The 15,852-nt window shown below is 33.1% G+C and overlaps 2 protein-coding genes across 2 annotated transcripts; one reads left to right on the top strand and one right to left on the bottom strand.

Moving 5' to 3' along the window:
* The first annotated feature begins 8,511 nt into the window (after positions 1-8,511).
* LOC106359262 lies at positions 8,512-10,718 on the top strand. The gene is made up of 9 exons (XM_048749794.1): positions 8,512-8,515; positions 8,599-8,744; positions 8,848-8,863; positions 8,957-9,053; positions 9,136-9,254; positions 9,336-9,420; positions 10,036-10,159; positions 10,251-10,466; positions 10,569-10,718. Exons 1-9 carry the CDS (start codon positions 8,512-8,514, stop codon positions 10,716-10,718), a joined length of 957 nt encoding a protein of 318 aa, XP_048605751.1.
* Positions 10,247-14,111, bottom strand: LOC106360153. Its single transcript, XM_048750822.1, has 6 exons — positions 13,884-14,111; positions 13,333-13,570; positions 12,894-13,020; positions 12,514-12,801; positions 12,202-12,432; positions 10,247-12,042 (listed from the first exon to the last, which is right to left on the bottom strand). The coding sequence occupies exons 1-6, from the start codon at positions 13,951-13,953 to the stop codon at positions 11,563-11,565; spliced, it is 1,434 nt and encodes a 477-aa protein (XP_048606779.1). The 5' UTR covers positions 13,954-14,111; the 3' UTR covers positions 10,247-11,562.
* Between the last annotated feature and the right edge of the window lie 1,741 nt (positions 14,112-15,852).

The following is a 15,852-nucleotide window of genomic DNA, read 5'->3' as shown; positions in this document are numbered from 1 at the left end:
ACTCTCAAGATTAGCTTGAGAACAAGTTTTTTTATACTTGGGTTCACTTAGATTTTGCTTAGAATGATGATTGATTGAGTTTTATTTTGTTATTGGTTTTAGGAGAAGTTTCTGAAAGTTGGTCACATATTTGAACAGACTCTCAGAGGTTCAGGCTTTCTTCTTCCAACGTTACCAAATGTAGCCTGAACATGAAGGCTTTGTTTTGTGCGTTTTACTTTCACCCTTTTTTAGGCAAAGCGAATTAATATTGTTTAAATTCTGTTATATTTTTTTAAATACAAATGTAGATGCTCAGTATATTATATTCTTACACTTTATACTATTGCAATTGCATTCATGCACTTGATTATTTTAGTCTTGTGAACAATACTGTTGTTTCACTACGTAGAAACCGATATGGATATATATATATATATATATATATTGTACATCTCTAAGGCAGAGACTAGGGCTTCTTTTATTGATATTCCTTGCCACAGAAGACATCTTTTGTACATGTGAGTTTTCTATGATTGTATTTATAAATGATTGACTAATAGTAAAACAAAGTTCAGTCGACAGTGGTGGAAACAAACTTCTAAAAAAGCAATTTACGTCTTCATTTTAGTTTCTTTACTTCAGTATTAAAACTATATTTATTTGTTTTATAGTATCTTTTTATGTTTTATTTTAAGATATACTAGACCCTGATCCGCGCGCCAGCGCAGGTATGAATTTTTGGTTTTTGTTTATTTATTTAACTAAATGATGTATTTGTAATATTTGATGTATTATATTCACCAAGTAAATAATTTTTTTGGCATCTTAAACCATCCATTTATGACGAATATTCGATATCATATAAAAAATTGAACAAATAGAATTAATTAGAGAATTGTAGACGATATATAAAAACAATGGTTATTAATGTAAAATATGAAGAAATATTATATTATGACTTAGTATGGCATAAAAGATTCTAAATTAGTTATACATATTTAAATAAAATAAAATGATTTTTGAACTTCTACGAAAAATTTAACATATAAAAAAGGGCGATGAATTAGTCATCAAATTGTAAATAATTTCATAATTTTATTAATAATAAATTATTTATAGTCTTTGTTTTTCGTCAAGATAGTTATTAAATGTCCATAACATTAATATGTTAAAAGGTCATATTATGAAAGCCCATGTTGTAACCGTTTTTTTCCGGGAAGTGTAACAAAAAAAAATTACCTTTAACTCTTCGTTTTGTTTAAGTTATATGTCGGTAAAAGATTAAAAAAAATCTTTCTATCTTTTTCAATGTTCAATTTGAAGCTTATTATGCGAAAATCATACGCAAATATAGGCAATTGGTTGGAATCTCTATATCTTTATATTCTTATAAATTTTAAATTTATTGTTTCATCTTCTGCAAGCAAATCAATTACTGAAGTAATAGATCAATTGGTTGGAATCAAATCTATTCTTATAATTAGTGTAATTATGGTTATAGTTTCTATATTTAGTAGTTACATTAAAGATACGACATTGAAGATATTTTGTTTTGATTAATAGAAGATATTGGATTTTGAGTTTGTATTTATTGATTTGTTTTTTTATAAAGCTTAGAAAATCAATAAGATGATTGGTTTGTTGATACATCTTATAAAGAAAACGAAAGCTATAGGTGGTTTGAATATTGTACATCGATCGATGCATGATGTAAGTTGACTATATAAAACTTAAGCATGATCATTTCAAACTAAAGCATAGGTAGGTTATATGCATTTGTTATATTGTAGTTAATATATTTTAAATATTATTTAAGTCAAGTGATTCACGTTTTCGTAAAAATAAAATTCAAGTTCATTATTGGGCCGTACTCGTCTGTAATAAGCTATGTTAAATATGATGTATTTTTAGGTTCATTTAATTACATTAAGTTTAAATTTGATTAAGAAAAACTCATTAATTTAACTGGAAAAGACAAGTATTAAAATAGGTAGGTTCATTTAATGACATTAAGTTTAAATTTGATTAAGGAAAACTCATTAATTTAACTGGAAAAGACAAACATTAAAATATGTAGTTTAATTTAATTCGCAGTGGCATAGAAGTGTAAATAAGTTAGAAAACTTAGGAGTATTTTTTAAAGGGTACTTATCTTTTAATAATATAGATTGTTTATTTACAGCCACTAATATATAGCGATCTATAACAAAAAAAAACTTATCCCATTCCTATTTAGAATACAACTATTTTCTATTTCAAAATGATATTGGTATATTATGATCGTCACTAATGAATATACAATTTATCTTTATCACATGGAGGTACGAAATTAGCAGATATTTTGGAATTTGGTATATATCCTTGAGTATACGAGTTCTCTAAACATATTTAAAATATAAAGTCATTCATTAACAAAAAAAAATAAAAAACAGAAAATGTAACCAAAAATATAGCTACCTAAATCAGAATAGAGATCAAAATTTTCCATATCCAGACCCACGTGTGTTCTTAACCCTTGCACTAGTATTGTTCTCTTTGTTGCGTTCTCCTTTGTATAATATGTTTGTGTATCACGATTGAAGACAGATAAAAAATAACAACTCTCTTCTTTCTCATATATATATAATATATATATATATATATATATATATCAATCAATATAAGTTGTGTTCTTGGCGACAAGTTAAACTTTCCTCGTTTCATTTCTCTTTTGTATAATAAAGCTCTCTAGAGCTATTTCCAGTTTATGTTTACTTTCTATTATCACTAAGCTCGTTTGAGCATAAATAATTTGACAAATTACATCGATAAAACATGGTTATGATGAAGCTCGGATAGTTCTTTGGATACTGAATTCTACCTCAAGTAAGGAAAGATTCTGTGGATGGAGAAGAGACAAAAAACAACTGAGCTTCACATGATTTGCATCTAATTATCAACATTATAAACTTATGATGAGTTCCTAGCCCTTATACAGACGTACAGTACACATCTTTCTCTTGTTTCCCTTCAACAAACTTACACTAACTACGATTTTGTTAATACGATAGAAAATTTATCCAAAAAGAATCATAATATTGCTTGGAATTTATTTTATGCAATCAACAAATTTTAGTAACTCAAACTACATCTCGTGCACGTAAAACATATACATTAATTATAACTAGGAGTTTTGCCCGCAAATGCGGGCATTGTTATTTAATAAATATTTATTAATAAATATATTATTTGTTTAAAGATAAAAAAAATAAATAAAATATTAAATTTATACTTTTTTTATTAATCTTTCATTTTCTTAATTTTTATTGATTTAAAAACATTATTTTTGGATAACAACACTAATATCTTGTAAATATATTGTTATCTTGAACAAAAGTTTATTATATTAATTTATAAACAATGATATAATTAAATAAACAAATATATAAGTGTTAATATAAAGTGATGTTATTAAACCAAATTTTAGGAATTAGCATAACCTACAAAATTTCAAAATAAATCAAAAGCACAAGAATGTTAAACCAAACTCAGCTTTACATATAGTAGAACCTCTATAAATTAATACTCGATAAATTAAAAATCTCTATAAATTAATAAATTTCGCCGGTCCCAATTTGGACCGGTTCAAAATTTGACACAAATCGATAAAATAATAAGATAATAATATTATAAAAAATTCTATGTAAATATATGATCCCATTAAAGTTATAAATTAATAATTTATATGTATGCATATTTTACATAAGTAAAAAACTATTGTTATATTGTTTGTTTTATATTCATAATGGAATTATCTTTATATTTTCTTAACACTTAATATATTTTTGATGAGATTTAGTTATAATATTATATCTAAAACCACATTTAAGTTATATGCAATATATATTATATACACCAAATAATATAATAAAATTAATATGAATGTCAAATTTTTAAAAATAACAACTAATATCTATTCACTAAAATCAAATATTTTTCTTATCTTAGAATAAATATATCTTAAAATAATAAATCTAAATAAGGGAACTTTTATAAATTAATATCTCTATAAATTAATAAAATTTTAAAATCCTAACATTATTAATTTATAGAAGTTTTACTGTATTATATTAGTCAAAGTAAATAATAATATTGATATATGTATAATTATATTGGGAAATACTTCCTATAATAATTGAATAAACACTCAAGCAGGCCAACTATGTTGACAAACAAAACATTAATATGTAATGTATATTTGAGGAAATTTAAACAAAGTTATAATTTTTTTTGAACATATTCTTTTTTGAAAGTTATTCTTGCAACTGGATTATAACAATAAATATTTAGTAAAAATAAAAACAAAGAAATATTAAATTTTCAACTTAAATAACAAATACAAGTTATTCTTGCGACTGAATGATAAGAATAAAAATGAAAATATCACGAAAATCACGTTCGCAAACAAATATAAATCAAATTTATTGTTATTGTTTATATACTTCTTTTTAGTATTTTAATACTAAAATAAATTTAATAATTTTTAAAAATATGACATGACATATTATGTTTACAAAAAAATATAAATCAAATTTTTTTATTTTGTATAAAAATATTTATAATATTTTAGTATAGTGATAAATCTAATTATGATATGTGTATATATAATACTAATTATAAAAATAAATAAATAAGAAATAAAGATGTAGATAAACACAAAATAAATACATGGAATTATCTTCTTCTTTTTTCAAAAACGTTTTTCATTTATTTTTGAGATATTTTTATAATATTAGTTTGTAATCAGTTAAATAATGAATTATATAATTTATTTATTAGATATTAAAACTTTAATTTGTCAAATTAAAATTGTTTAATGACTAAGCCTAAAATTATGGAGAACAAGATAAATAAGTAAATTCACTTCTCAAATAATAGTATAGATACCCATATCATATGTGACTTAGAGAAGCTTATAACATCTATCCACAACAAATAAACCTTGAGACGCTAAGTCAAAACTTTAATCGTGAAAAACACATTCCAATGACAATACATCATACCAAGATGAATCAATATCTACCAATATAAAGACCCACACCTTATGCTTCTTTGCCACACACAGCTCTATAAACACAAATCAAGAAATGTCAAGACGATTGAAAGCTTATCTCATCTCCATACTTCTCATCATGGCAGTCTCTCCCCCTTCTCACGTTCTTTCACTTGGTGGCCTCAGCATTGGCCAAGTCGAAATTAAGGGTATCGCACGGTGTAGCCTTAACGGAGACCCTAACGCCCCTCCTATCTCAAATGGCACTGTTATCTTAACATGTGGTGGCTTAACCGCCAACCTCGCTGAAACATTAACTCAACCGAATGGTTTTTTTCTCATGTTTCTCAACTTTTTACAAACACTTCTGTTTACACCTAGTTCCTGCTATATCACAATTAATCTTCAGACGGGAAATTGCTCTATTTACTCACCGGATGGCGTCCTCAGTGCTGTTCTTACACTTGCCAGCGTCGCGGTGGGTAATAACACAAATGTCGCTTCTTTTGTTGCCGGCCCAATGCTCGATAATATTTTTGTAACATCCCGAATTGTGATATGTGAAAAGGCTTAAGAGAATTGATTTGACTATCTATGTCACCAAAGTTGACTTACCTTTTCCGGAGCACATCCTGAAAGAACTCCAGAGTTAAGCGTGCCTGAGCTGGAGTAGTGGAAGGATGAGTGACCTATCGGGAAGTGATTCGCGATAGCGTGCGAGTGAGGCTAAAGCATGGGAAAAGGTCGGGTGGTGATTGCAGGGTCAGTAAACAATGATTTCGAGCCTTCAGAAGTTAACGGACCGACCGTCAGATGGGATGGGGTCCACGGGCCGAGAGAGCGGGCGTGGGTGGCCCATTAGCCGTGGACGGCCAGGGCGTTATAAGTGGTATCAGAGCTGGTTAGCCATCTCAGTTCTGACATGAGAGGCGTCTAGAGACTTGTTGTGGGGCGCAACGACGATGTTGCGTTCTTTGAGAGGGGGTGAATTGTAACATCTCGAGTTGTGATATGTGAAAAAGCTTAAGAGAATTGATTTGGCTACCTATGTCACCAAAGTTGACTTACCTTTTCTGGAGCACATTCGTTTAGAACTCTAGAGTTAAGCGTGCTTGGGCTGGAGTAGTGAAATGATGGGTGACCTATCGGGAAGTGATTCACGATACCGTGCGAGTGAGGCCAAAGCACGGGGAAAGGCCGGGTGGTGATTGCAGGGTCAGTAAACAATGATTCCGAGCCTTGAAAAATTAACGGACCGATCGTCAGACAGGATGGGGCCCACGGGTCGAGAGAGCGGGCGTGGGTGGCTCATTAGCTGTGGGCGGTCGGGGCGTTATAAGTGGTATCAGAGCTGGTTAGCCATCTCAGTTCTGACCTGAGAGGCGTCTTGAGACCTGCCGTGGAGCGCAACGAGGACGTTGCGTTCTTTGAGAGGCGGTGAATTGTAACATCCCGAGTTGTGATATGTGAAAAGGCTTAAGAGAATTGATTTGGCTACCTATGTCACCAAAGTTGACTTACCTTTTCCGGAGCACATCCTGAAAGAACTCCAGAGTTAAGCGTGCTTGAGCTGGAGTAGTGGAAGGATGGGTGACCTATCGGAAAGTGATTCGCGATAACATGCGAGTGAGGCCAAAGCATGGGAAAATGTCGGGTGGTGATTGCAGGGTCAGTAAACAATGATTTCGAGCCTTCAGAAGTTAACGGACCGACCGTCGGATGGGATGGAACCCACGGGCCGAGAGAGCGGGCGTGGGTGACCCATTAGCTGTGGGCGGTCGGAGCGTTATAATTTTCTGATGCAAAGGGGGACTTTCATGCGCATGCTACATATAATAATGTTCTTATGTTTTACGTTGAGGTGTTGCATATAGAAATAAGTGGCTTATACTACAGAAAAAAATTATAAATAGCACATCTCTTTATTGACTTTTTAAATGAGTGAATATCAAATAATACTTGGACACGGATATTTAGTATGGGGGTGTCCCTAAAAATAAGGAGTGTCTTGCTTCATGTATGTTATATATCTAAATTATTAAGGCAGAAATACAGATAGTAATTACTCCTTATAGTTGCACAAAAATTACGTCCCTATGCCACTACCATTAAACTCTGTCATTTGACTTCTTTTTTTAATTCCTGAAACATTTTTGCCTTTTCGTATTTCTTATCCACCCATGATATAGTTTTGGGCTTACAAATTGTTAATGGCCCAGATCAATGCTAAATTTAGTGTTTTACAAACCGAACACAAAAAAATCAATAACCAAATGTTTAAAAATCTTCTAACCGTCAGCAAACCAATCGATTGAACATATATTTACAAAATGTCTTTCATATCAAAACGTATCTACACCATTATATTCACGTTTTCTATTACATATGCATGATATAAACAGATAATAATATTCTTTATGACTATGCATACTAACAATTAGTATATTAATTTTATAATAAAGGTACGGTTTGGTTTTTTTATGGTTTAGATTTTGGTTCCCGAAGTATGATGCAATTTTATAATCGCAACAGAGACATACCTATTTCAATTTGGTATATTTTGTATATGCGTAAAAGATTCTCCTTATATATTATATTAGCTAAGATTTTGCATAGAAAATCGGACCTACTTAAACTTCCTTCCTTCCATATTACAAAATATTCCAAAAATGACTCCTAAATTTACGATTATTAAAAAACAAATCAACAAAGAATATTGTTTCTATTAAACGGATTCAACAAAGAAAATCATGAAACCCAATTTCTATTATTTGGCCTGATATCCTCGGTTTTTTTTTTATTTGAACATATGATATTATCGGTTTTAAAACAAGAAAATCAAATCTTCCATGCGTATCTGAAAGTGAAGATAACATCTAACTGAAAAGGATATTCTACTGCGTGATACCCAATCTTTTTTCCCAAGCCAAAAAGCGTGTTACGAAAGCTACACCAACTAAACAGATATTCACATATCTTGTTAAAGGAAAATTCTAATTTATAGCGCCTATAATCTCGCCTAAATCTACATAATTAATTAAGATATTAATGTAATCCCTATTTAATATCGGCCGCTACTAGCATATATAATTATCTTTCAAACAACTTGCCAACCAAGTAATGCATATCTCTAAAGATCTAATATTCTTTTTTCCCTATTAGATAAAAAATAATGAATGTACATTAAATTATTTTGCAAAGATTTTGCCATTGATTCTGCGTTTAAATTATAACTACCAAAATTTACCATATAATTATTACGAATTAACCTAACGGGATCCCATTTGCTATCCCAACTATATATATCTCATCATCAATTCTCCAAATCATATCAAAGAAAACACAAAACCGCAAATGTCTAAAATGACGACATTTGTTCCTCTCACAAAACTCAGGCCATTCAAAGACAACCGGAGAATTCAAGTGAAATGTTTATATTCATGGAAGCAAAACACAACTTTTGCAGGTGATACTTTCGAGATGGTCTTAGCAGATCAATGGGTAAGTTTTGTAATACACATTTCTTTCTTTCATTGTATTATTAATGTCAGAAATCTATCTAATATGACTGTGTTTTTCTTAAGGTAACAAGATCCATGCTACTAGCAAACGATCTCTCATGCAACGGATTCAACGTGTCTTTCCTATAGATTCATGGGGAGTTATTGAACATGTTACCGTCACTCCAGCTGGTGGTCAATATCGAACTACCAACTACAAATACAAGATGGTTATAGCAGAATACGCTGTGCTATCAAGATCAGATTTAGCTGATGATAGAATTTTTCCTATATCTTGCTAATTATGGAGAAATTGAAAATGGAACCAAAAAGCCAGCTTTCCTCATAGGTAATCTCACTTTCTGTTATATTCATATTGTTTAAAATCATTTCTGTTAGTTGATATAAGTCGTTACCTATGTTTCTCTTTTTTATCTCACAGATGTTATAGGAAGAATTCATGAACTTGGTGATGTACAGACTGTTCAAGTTTCTGGCGAAGACAGAAAGAGGGTTCAGTTTCGCTTAGTTGACGCAGAGTTTGTTTTCACAACACTTTGTTTTCGTTAGCTTATACACTTTATTTTTCGTTTACTAAATAACATGTTTTGATTTCGTCAGAGGAAACAATCTAGCATGCTGTCTCTGGGGAACATATGCCGAGCAACTTGAACCGTTTTCTGGCAAAGATCAAACAATTATTTGTTTGATCAGGTTTGCAAAAATCAAGGAATTTAGAGGTATTTGTTTTGACTCTTATAACAGTAGTTGATTAATTTGTTTTTTGTTCGAATTCAAACACTATGTTTAATGCTTAATAGGAGAGCTGCAAATCACTAATGCTTTTGATGCTTCACGTCTGTTCCTGAATGCAATGATCCCTGAAGTTACCCATTTAACTGAAAGGTTTTTCTTTTGTTATGCTTTATATATTATTACACGCGTATCTTTCATATCTAATTTTTAAAATGTCAAAATTTTACTGATCTTAATGCATTTAAGGCTGTCAAATGATGATCTCTCTGTTGCTCTGGTCCAAAAACCATCTGGAAAGAAGGATGGTAAAATTTTTTTATATAACTGGAATGATGCTGAGATCAAAACAATTTCAGAAGCCGCTGAGGCCACTTAGGTACATTATACATTTTTTCAGAATTTAATTGTTTTGCCTTATGGTTATGAGCACTGTAAAACAAGTCGATTTTAATTTTATAAAATATTTAGGTGGAGATTTGCAAAATCATATGTACTATTGAAGCAATAGATACAGATTGGTCTTGGTTCTACATTGGTTGTAACTGGCACCAAAAACGTGTCAATAAGATTCCTAATGTTGATTATGGAAGGATGACAAAGAAAGATAAGCCTTTGTTTTGTTGTGAACATTGTCGTTCTAATATCAGTACGGTTGGACCCAAGTAAGTGGTGATATTTACTTAAACTAATTATTGAGAGTTCACATATTTTATTTGATCCAATTATTCTTACTATATCCTGAGTTTTTGTTTTTTTTTTGTATAGATTCAAGCTACATTTGGTTGTCAAAGATGACTCTGCAACATGTAATTTGATGTTACTAGGCTCTGTTGGTAAGTCCATCGTCGCAGTGGATGCTGAAGAATTATGGGATGGATCTTATGAGGAGGTATATTTTGATATGAATTTGTGTTTTGCAGTTACTATTTCCCACGATAATAGTTTAGATTTAACCCCCTTATATTTCTACTTTATATCAGATTGAAGATCCAGAGATATTACCAGAACCTATTCTTAGTTTGGTTGGAAAGTCTTTCTGTTTTGGTATTTCCATAACGTCAGACAATGTCACAAATGGTTCAGACACTTTTGTTGTTTTAGAGGTTTGTTCTGGAGATAAAGTTCTTACTATCGAGACTGACTCTCAATCTAATTCTGATATGGTCACTACTTCTTCTACCATGTCATCTGGATCAGTAAGTATATTTTTTATTTATTAAGTGTTTGCCTTACATGTTGTTATTACTGTGTGCGTAATCATAGTTTCTAACAAAGCCTAAAATTTTAAATGGATTTAGGCCATGATGTTGGATCAAATTTCCTCTGATGAGTGTCCAACTCCTATAACAAAGCGCAAGGAATATGATTATGACCTACAGGACCTAACATCTTCTTCCAAGAAACAATGCATCAAGATCATCAAACAAGAGAAGACCAAGAATGATTAGGCTGAAGATCAAGTTTCTTTCCGATATTGAACTCATTTCCCTATTTTTCAAGTTGTTGTTATGCTTTGATTTATTCTGTACTTTCGATTTGAGGCTTTGTGCTTTTTTTTTGGTTTTTTGTGTTATTTGAATTTCCTATATTAAATAATAAGCTGGGTTTTTATGTGGATTGCATTAAAAAGATGAGATATATTAGATGCATCCTATATTTTTAGTCATTCTTTCAAAATTTAATTTAAACTAATATAATGTAATTACTAATTACTAATCAAAACAATCTTATTCAGTTCACACAACAGCCTAACTAACCAATCCACTAGTAAAAAACATCGCTACAGCCACGTTAATTTTTGTGGCTATGACCAATATTTCGTGGTTATACGGAGCAGAAACCACGAAATGCTACGAAATGTAAAACGTACGTATACGAGCGTAGTAAAAAGAACGCGTATCAAAAATCGTAGCAAAGTGCCACGTTTTGCTACGAAAGTTTTCGTGGCAATGCTTGCCACGATTTCAGTAACTTGCTACGATTTGATACGAAATATAATGTAGCAACAGGCACGGTTTTGCTACGGTTTCTTTCGTAACATATGCTACGTTTTACTGACGAAACATTTCGTGGCTAGTTTAACCAATTATAAAAAAAAATTAAAATCAATTATAAAAAACAAATTTGAAATTTATATAAAATGCTATATGCGAATAGAAAGTCATAATATCATTGAAACCGAAATATATTACATAAGAGTTGAAGTTTCAAACATTCAAACATTCAAAAGATCCATGAATTTGAACCAAAGTACACAAAATATTGTAGCTTAATACATGAACTGATCAAACCTTACATATCAAGTTCTTGGCACCACCTATCTAAATCAGAATGGGTATTGGTCGAGAGATGTTGTGGTGGAGCCGTAGACTGAGCTTGAGGTTGTGGCTGATGATGAGATTGAACTGGAGCTTGGGGCTGACCTTGATGTTGTGACTGAGCTTGAGGCTGAAATGGTTGTGCAGTTGAGGCAGAAGTGGAAGCTTGAGATTGGAGAGTTTGCAGAATAATGTTGAGAGTTGCTTGGCTTGCAGACATCCCCCCTGTGACTTCTGTCTTGAAAGCATTGATCTCTGTCTTCAAAGCAGTGAAATCTTCCTTGACTCCAGCAATGTCTTCCTTGACTTCATAAATGGTGGTCTCGAAGCCAGACATGCGCATATCCACGTCAAGGTTGCGCTTGAGTGAGACAGGAATTGGCACAGAAGGACTGCTGTTCTTGTACTGAGCACTGCCAAGGCCGTAGATTGTGCCCTTCTTTGTCTTTCCTCTCTGCAAAAGGAAAGGAAAAATAATCATAATCAAGCATTTCCAATCACAAGCAACATAACTAACTAGGACAGTCACAAGCATTTCCAATAATTAAATTAAACAACACAAGCATTTCCAGTAAGCTGAAATAAATAAAATGAGGATGAGAGAAGAGATGACCTTGATGTATTCTTGGTTGAGAAGGTAGCGCTTTGCATTTGAAGCAGCAGTGGAGTCGGTTTGACTGTCGCCATGTGGAGATCCATCTTGTAACATCTCTTCAACGGCTTCCCCAACCTCCAGCACCAGTTCCTCTGTACGTTCGTCTAAGAAGGAGCCGTCTTTACCTGTGTGAGTCTTCCTCGCAAGGGCTGTGTATGAAGGTGGTTCATCCAAACCTTCATCAACCATCTATAAGAAAGGAAACAGATGGAAGTTAGACAACACTTAAGGCAAAAAAAATTAAGAAAATAAACTCAAGGCAAAACTTACCATATTATACTGAATGTTAAAGAAACAGCGTGGGCCTGCACCGTGCTTGTGCATCTTCTTCCCAACTGGAGCAGACTTACGAGATTTTTCAGCTTTTGCACTCTTCTTTTTCGCTTGCTCAGTGCTGTACTTCTCAACCATTGTTGCCCAGTGAGCGTCTGACATGTAGGAAGGTTGCCGGTTATCTCTCCTTTTCTGGCTGATGCGGCCACAGACGGTAACCTGAGTTTGTTTCTTCCATTTCAAGTAGATTTCATCATGGAATTGGTCCTCCCAGTAGTAGTGTTGCTGCAAAAGAACATAATATAAGTCATTAGAGTTAAACACTGATTGTTACTTATAGCTGAGAAAGGGAAAAAGAGAGGGAAAGAAGCACTTACAATGAACGCATGCCACCACTGATCCTTCTTCTCAGGTGGAACGAAGTTCCAGCTTGCCCACGACCCCCAATAGTTTCCTTGCCATGTTGCTCGGATAAAAGCATGGACTTCAGGATCAATACCAAACCTGAGACAAGACAATGGCAAACATCAAAGAAAAATCATATATTAAACTCTACACTTAATCTACTTATACACGGTTCATCATACAATTTTTTTTAACCTGGTCTAATGCTTTTACAAATACCTACAATCTATCAGTAGTAGTTTGCTACCTGTAATGTATAATAAAATCTAAATCATTACTAAGTCTAAGTCTTACCACAATGCTCTAAATCTAAATCAGGATGATTGTAAAAGAACAATAATGTATGTGTTTCATTGTTAAATGGCAAACACATAGTTTAAATATTAAAATCTAAATGCAAGATAGTCTTACCACAATGCTCCATTGATCTTGTCAGGATGGAGGTGTGGCTGGTTACGTCTAGATGGCGCACGTAGCAGAGCATCTTCTCTTCTCCTGACATAAGGGGCAGGAGCTGCAGGCGCTGCACTTGAAGAGCCGGCAGATGCGTGAGGAACAGCTCCAGGAGGTACAGACATGGGAGGAGAAAAAGATGGGGCCATGGCAGAAGGCTCCGATAAGGTCAACTGAGGTCTCCCTTGCCGCATATCTGTAGACAGAAGAAAAAACATGTAAATCGAAACTGGAAAAATCGAAACTTGAAATCAAAACTTCAAATGGAGACAAAACCGAAAACAAAAATCAAAACATGAAATCAAAACCCACAGTTTTAGATGTAAACCCTAAATAAACATGTAAATCGAAACTGAAAAAAAAAACACACTTTTAGATGTAAACTCTAACTAAAAATGTAAATCAAAACTCAAAAAAAAAACTAGATCGAAACCCTCGGAAGTCTAATCGAAACCCAATGAACCCAATGAACCAAGAGGAATCGAGACAGAGATGAGGGGCTCACTAACCTGGGAGCTGTAATCCGGTAGAGCGCGGGCGACGACGGGATTCGTTTGGGATTCCAGTTGAAGGAGCCATCGTTGAGAGAGAGGGAGAGGAATCTGTGAGAGAGGGTCGGGAGAGAATGAGAGAGGCGGCGAAGGGTTTGAGAGCGTTTCAGAAGGAGAGACACTCCGTGAGAGAGAGAGAGGGAGAGGAATCTGTGAGAGAGGGTCGAGGGAGGATGAGAGAGGCGGCGAAGGGTTTGAGAGAGTTTCAGAGGGAGAGACTCCGTGAGAGAGAGAGAGACACGTGATAAAATTGTTGAGGGAAAAAAAATTCCTTAAGTATAGAAATTGGGCTTTTGTTTAGAGGGAAATGGGTTTTGGGTTTAGGAGGGAAATGTGTTTTGGGTTTAGGAAGAAATTTTTTTGGATTTATTATGTGGTGGAAAATAGATTTAGGGTATAGATAGGGTTTAGGGTTTAGTAAGGTTTTAGAATTTTTTTTTTTATGAAATCTCAAAACTATTAATTAGAAATTAAGAATATATTAACATTTTAAAACTAAGAAATCTAGTTATTTCATATTTCCAAATTTTAAACTTCATAAATTAAAAATTTATTATATATTACAAATTTAAAAACTTCATAAATTTAAAACTTCAAAAATTTTAAAACTTCACAAATTACTTATTTATATTACAAAAATTTTAAACTTCATAAACTACAAATTACCAAGTGATTACTTATTTATATTACAATTTTTAAAAACTTCATAAACAACAAACTTACTAAGAACTTGAATCAGATTCAGAATCCGAATCAATACAAGCCTCGTCTAATTCATCTTCTGAAACGTATTCGTCATTAGCAGGAACAATTGGCGTGGATTCATAATCTGAATCATCTTCGACAACATACGTCTCAATGCGCACCATCACGCTCCGTGCAACAACTTGGTTGTGTGTATCATCTTGTAACGCACCAAGAGCATCCTCAGACGTTTCTCGAACCCCTCTAGGCATAACTTTTGTACATGCCCACCAATCGTTGGCTGATGTATGTCGTACCCGCGGATAAGGAATAAAACAAACTTGATCACAATTACCAGATAAGATAAATGGATCATATTTCTCATACTGCCAGCGCGGAGACACATCAACGATTCCTGAATTATGTTTTCGAATTCCCCGACCTTCAGTTGTATCAAACCACTTACATTTAAAAACCATGGCCTTCAGTCCAACAGAACCAAAATACTCAACCATCATTATCTCCTCGATCAAACCGTAATAGTCAGTATCTGTGGTTCCACGAACTTGGACATCGTAATGTTGGGTTTTCTTATCTTGTCCATGGCTATGTGTGTGGAAGCAGTAGCCACGTGAATGGTAAATCGGCCAAGATTTATACTTACGTTGCAGACCTTGTACAAAATCCAACATCCACATCGGAAACTCATGTGTTACTCGCTTGCACAACCTGTTAATTTAATTTATATCTATAATTGATAAGTTTCATTCAAATTATAAATCAAATAATCTCGGAAACTCACATAGTTTTTCACCCATTCGGAAAATTGTTGGTCTTTCAGTATTTGTAGGTCATTACCAGACATATACGGGTTTCTCTCCATCACAAACACCTCGAACATCCTGTGAATTTTTTTAAGAGATTATAACTTCAGATATCCTAAAACAATAACCAAGAAAAAAAAATCAAAGTACCTTTCGTAGGGTTCGAATGTATCACAATTGAGCATCAGAAAAGTCTGGAGGACGGTGTAGTCATCATCGGTTAGCCATTTCTCTTCAGATTTTCCACTAACCCGACCTTCGTGATAAAACAAGTTAGGCACATCTGGATATTGATATGTAAACCGAACTTCTCCGGGAAGTGGAACCTCAGGTACCACTTGTGGATTACCAAAGAAGTTAGCAGACGCGGTAGATATTTCCTCATTCACATATTGTGCAACGATGGAACCTCCAATGTG

Source organism: Brassica napus, chromosome C3 (assembly GCF_020379485.1).
Source record: "Brassica napus cultivar Da-Ae chromosome C3, Da-Ae, whole genome shotgun sequence".
Lineage (NCBI taxonomy): Eukaryota > Viridiplantae > Streptophyta > Magnoliopsida > Brassicales > Brassicaceae > Brassica > Brassica napus.
Note: the sequence above shows the minus strand (reverse complement) of the source record. Positions and strands in the feature narration are given on the sequence as shown.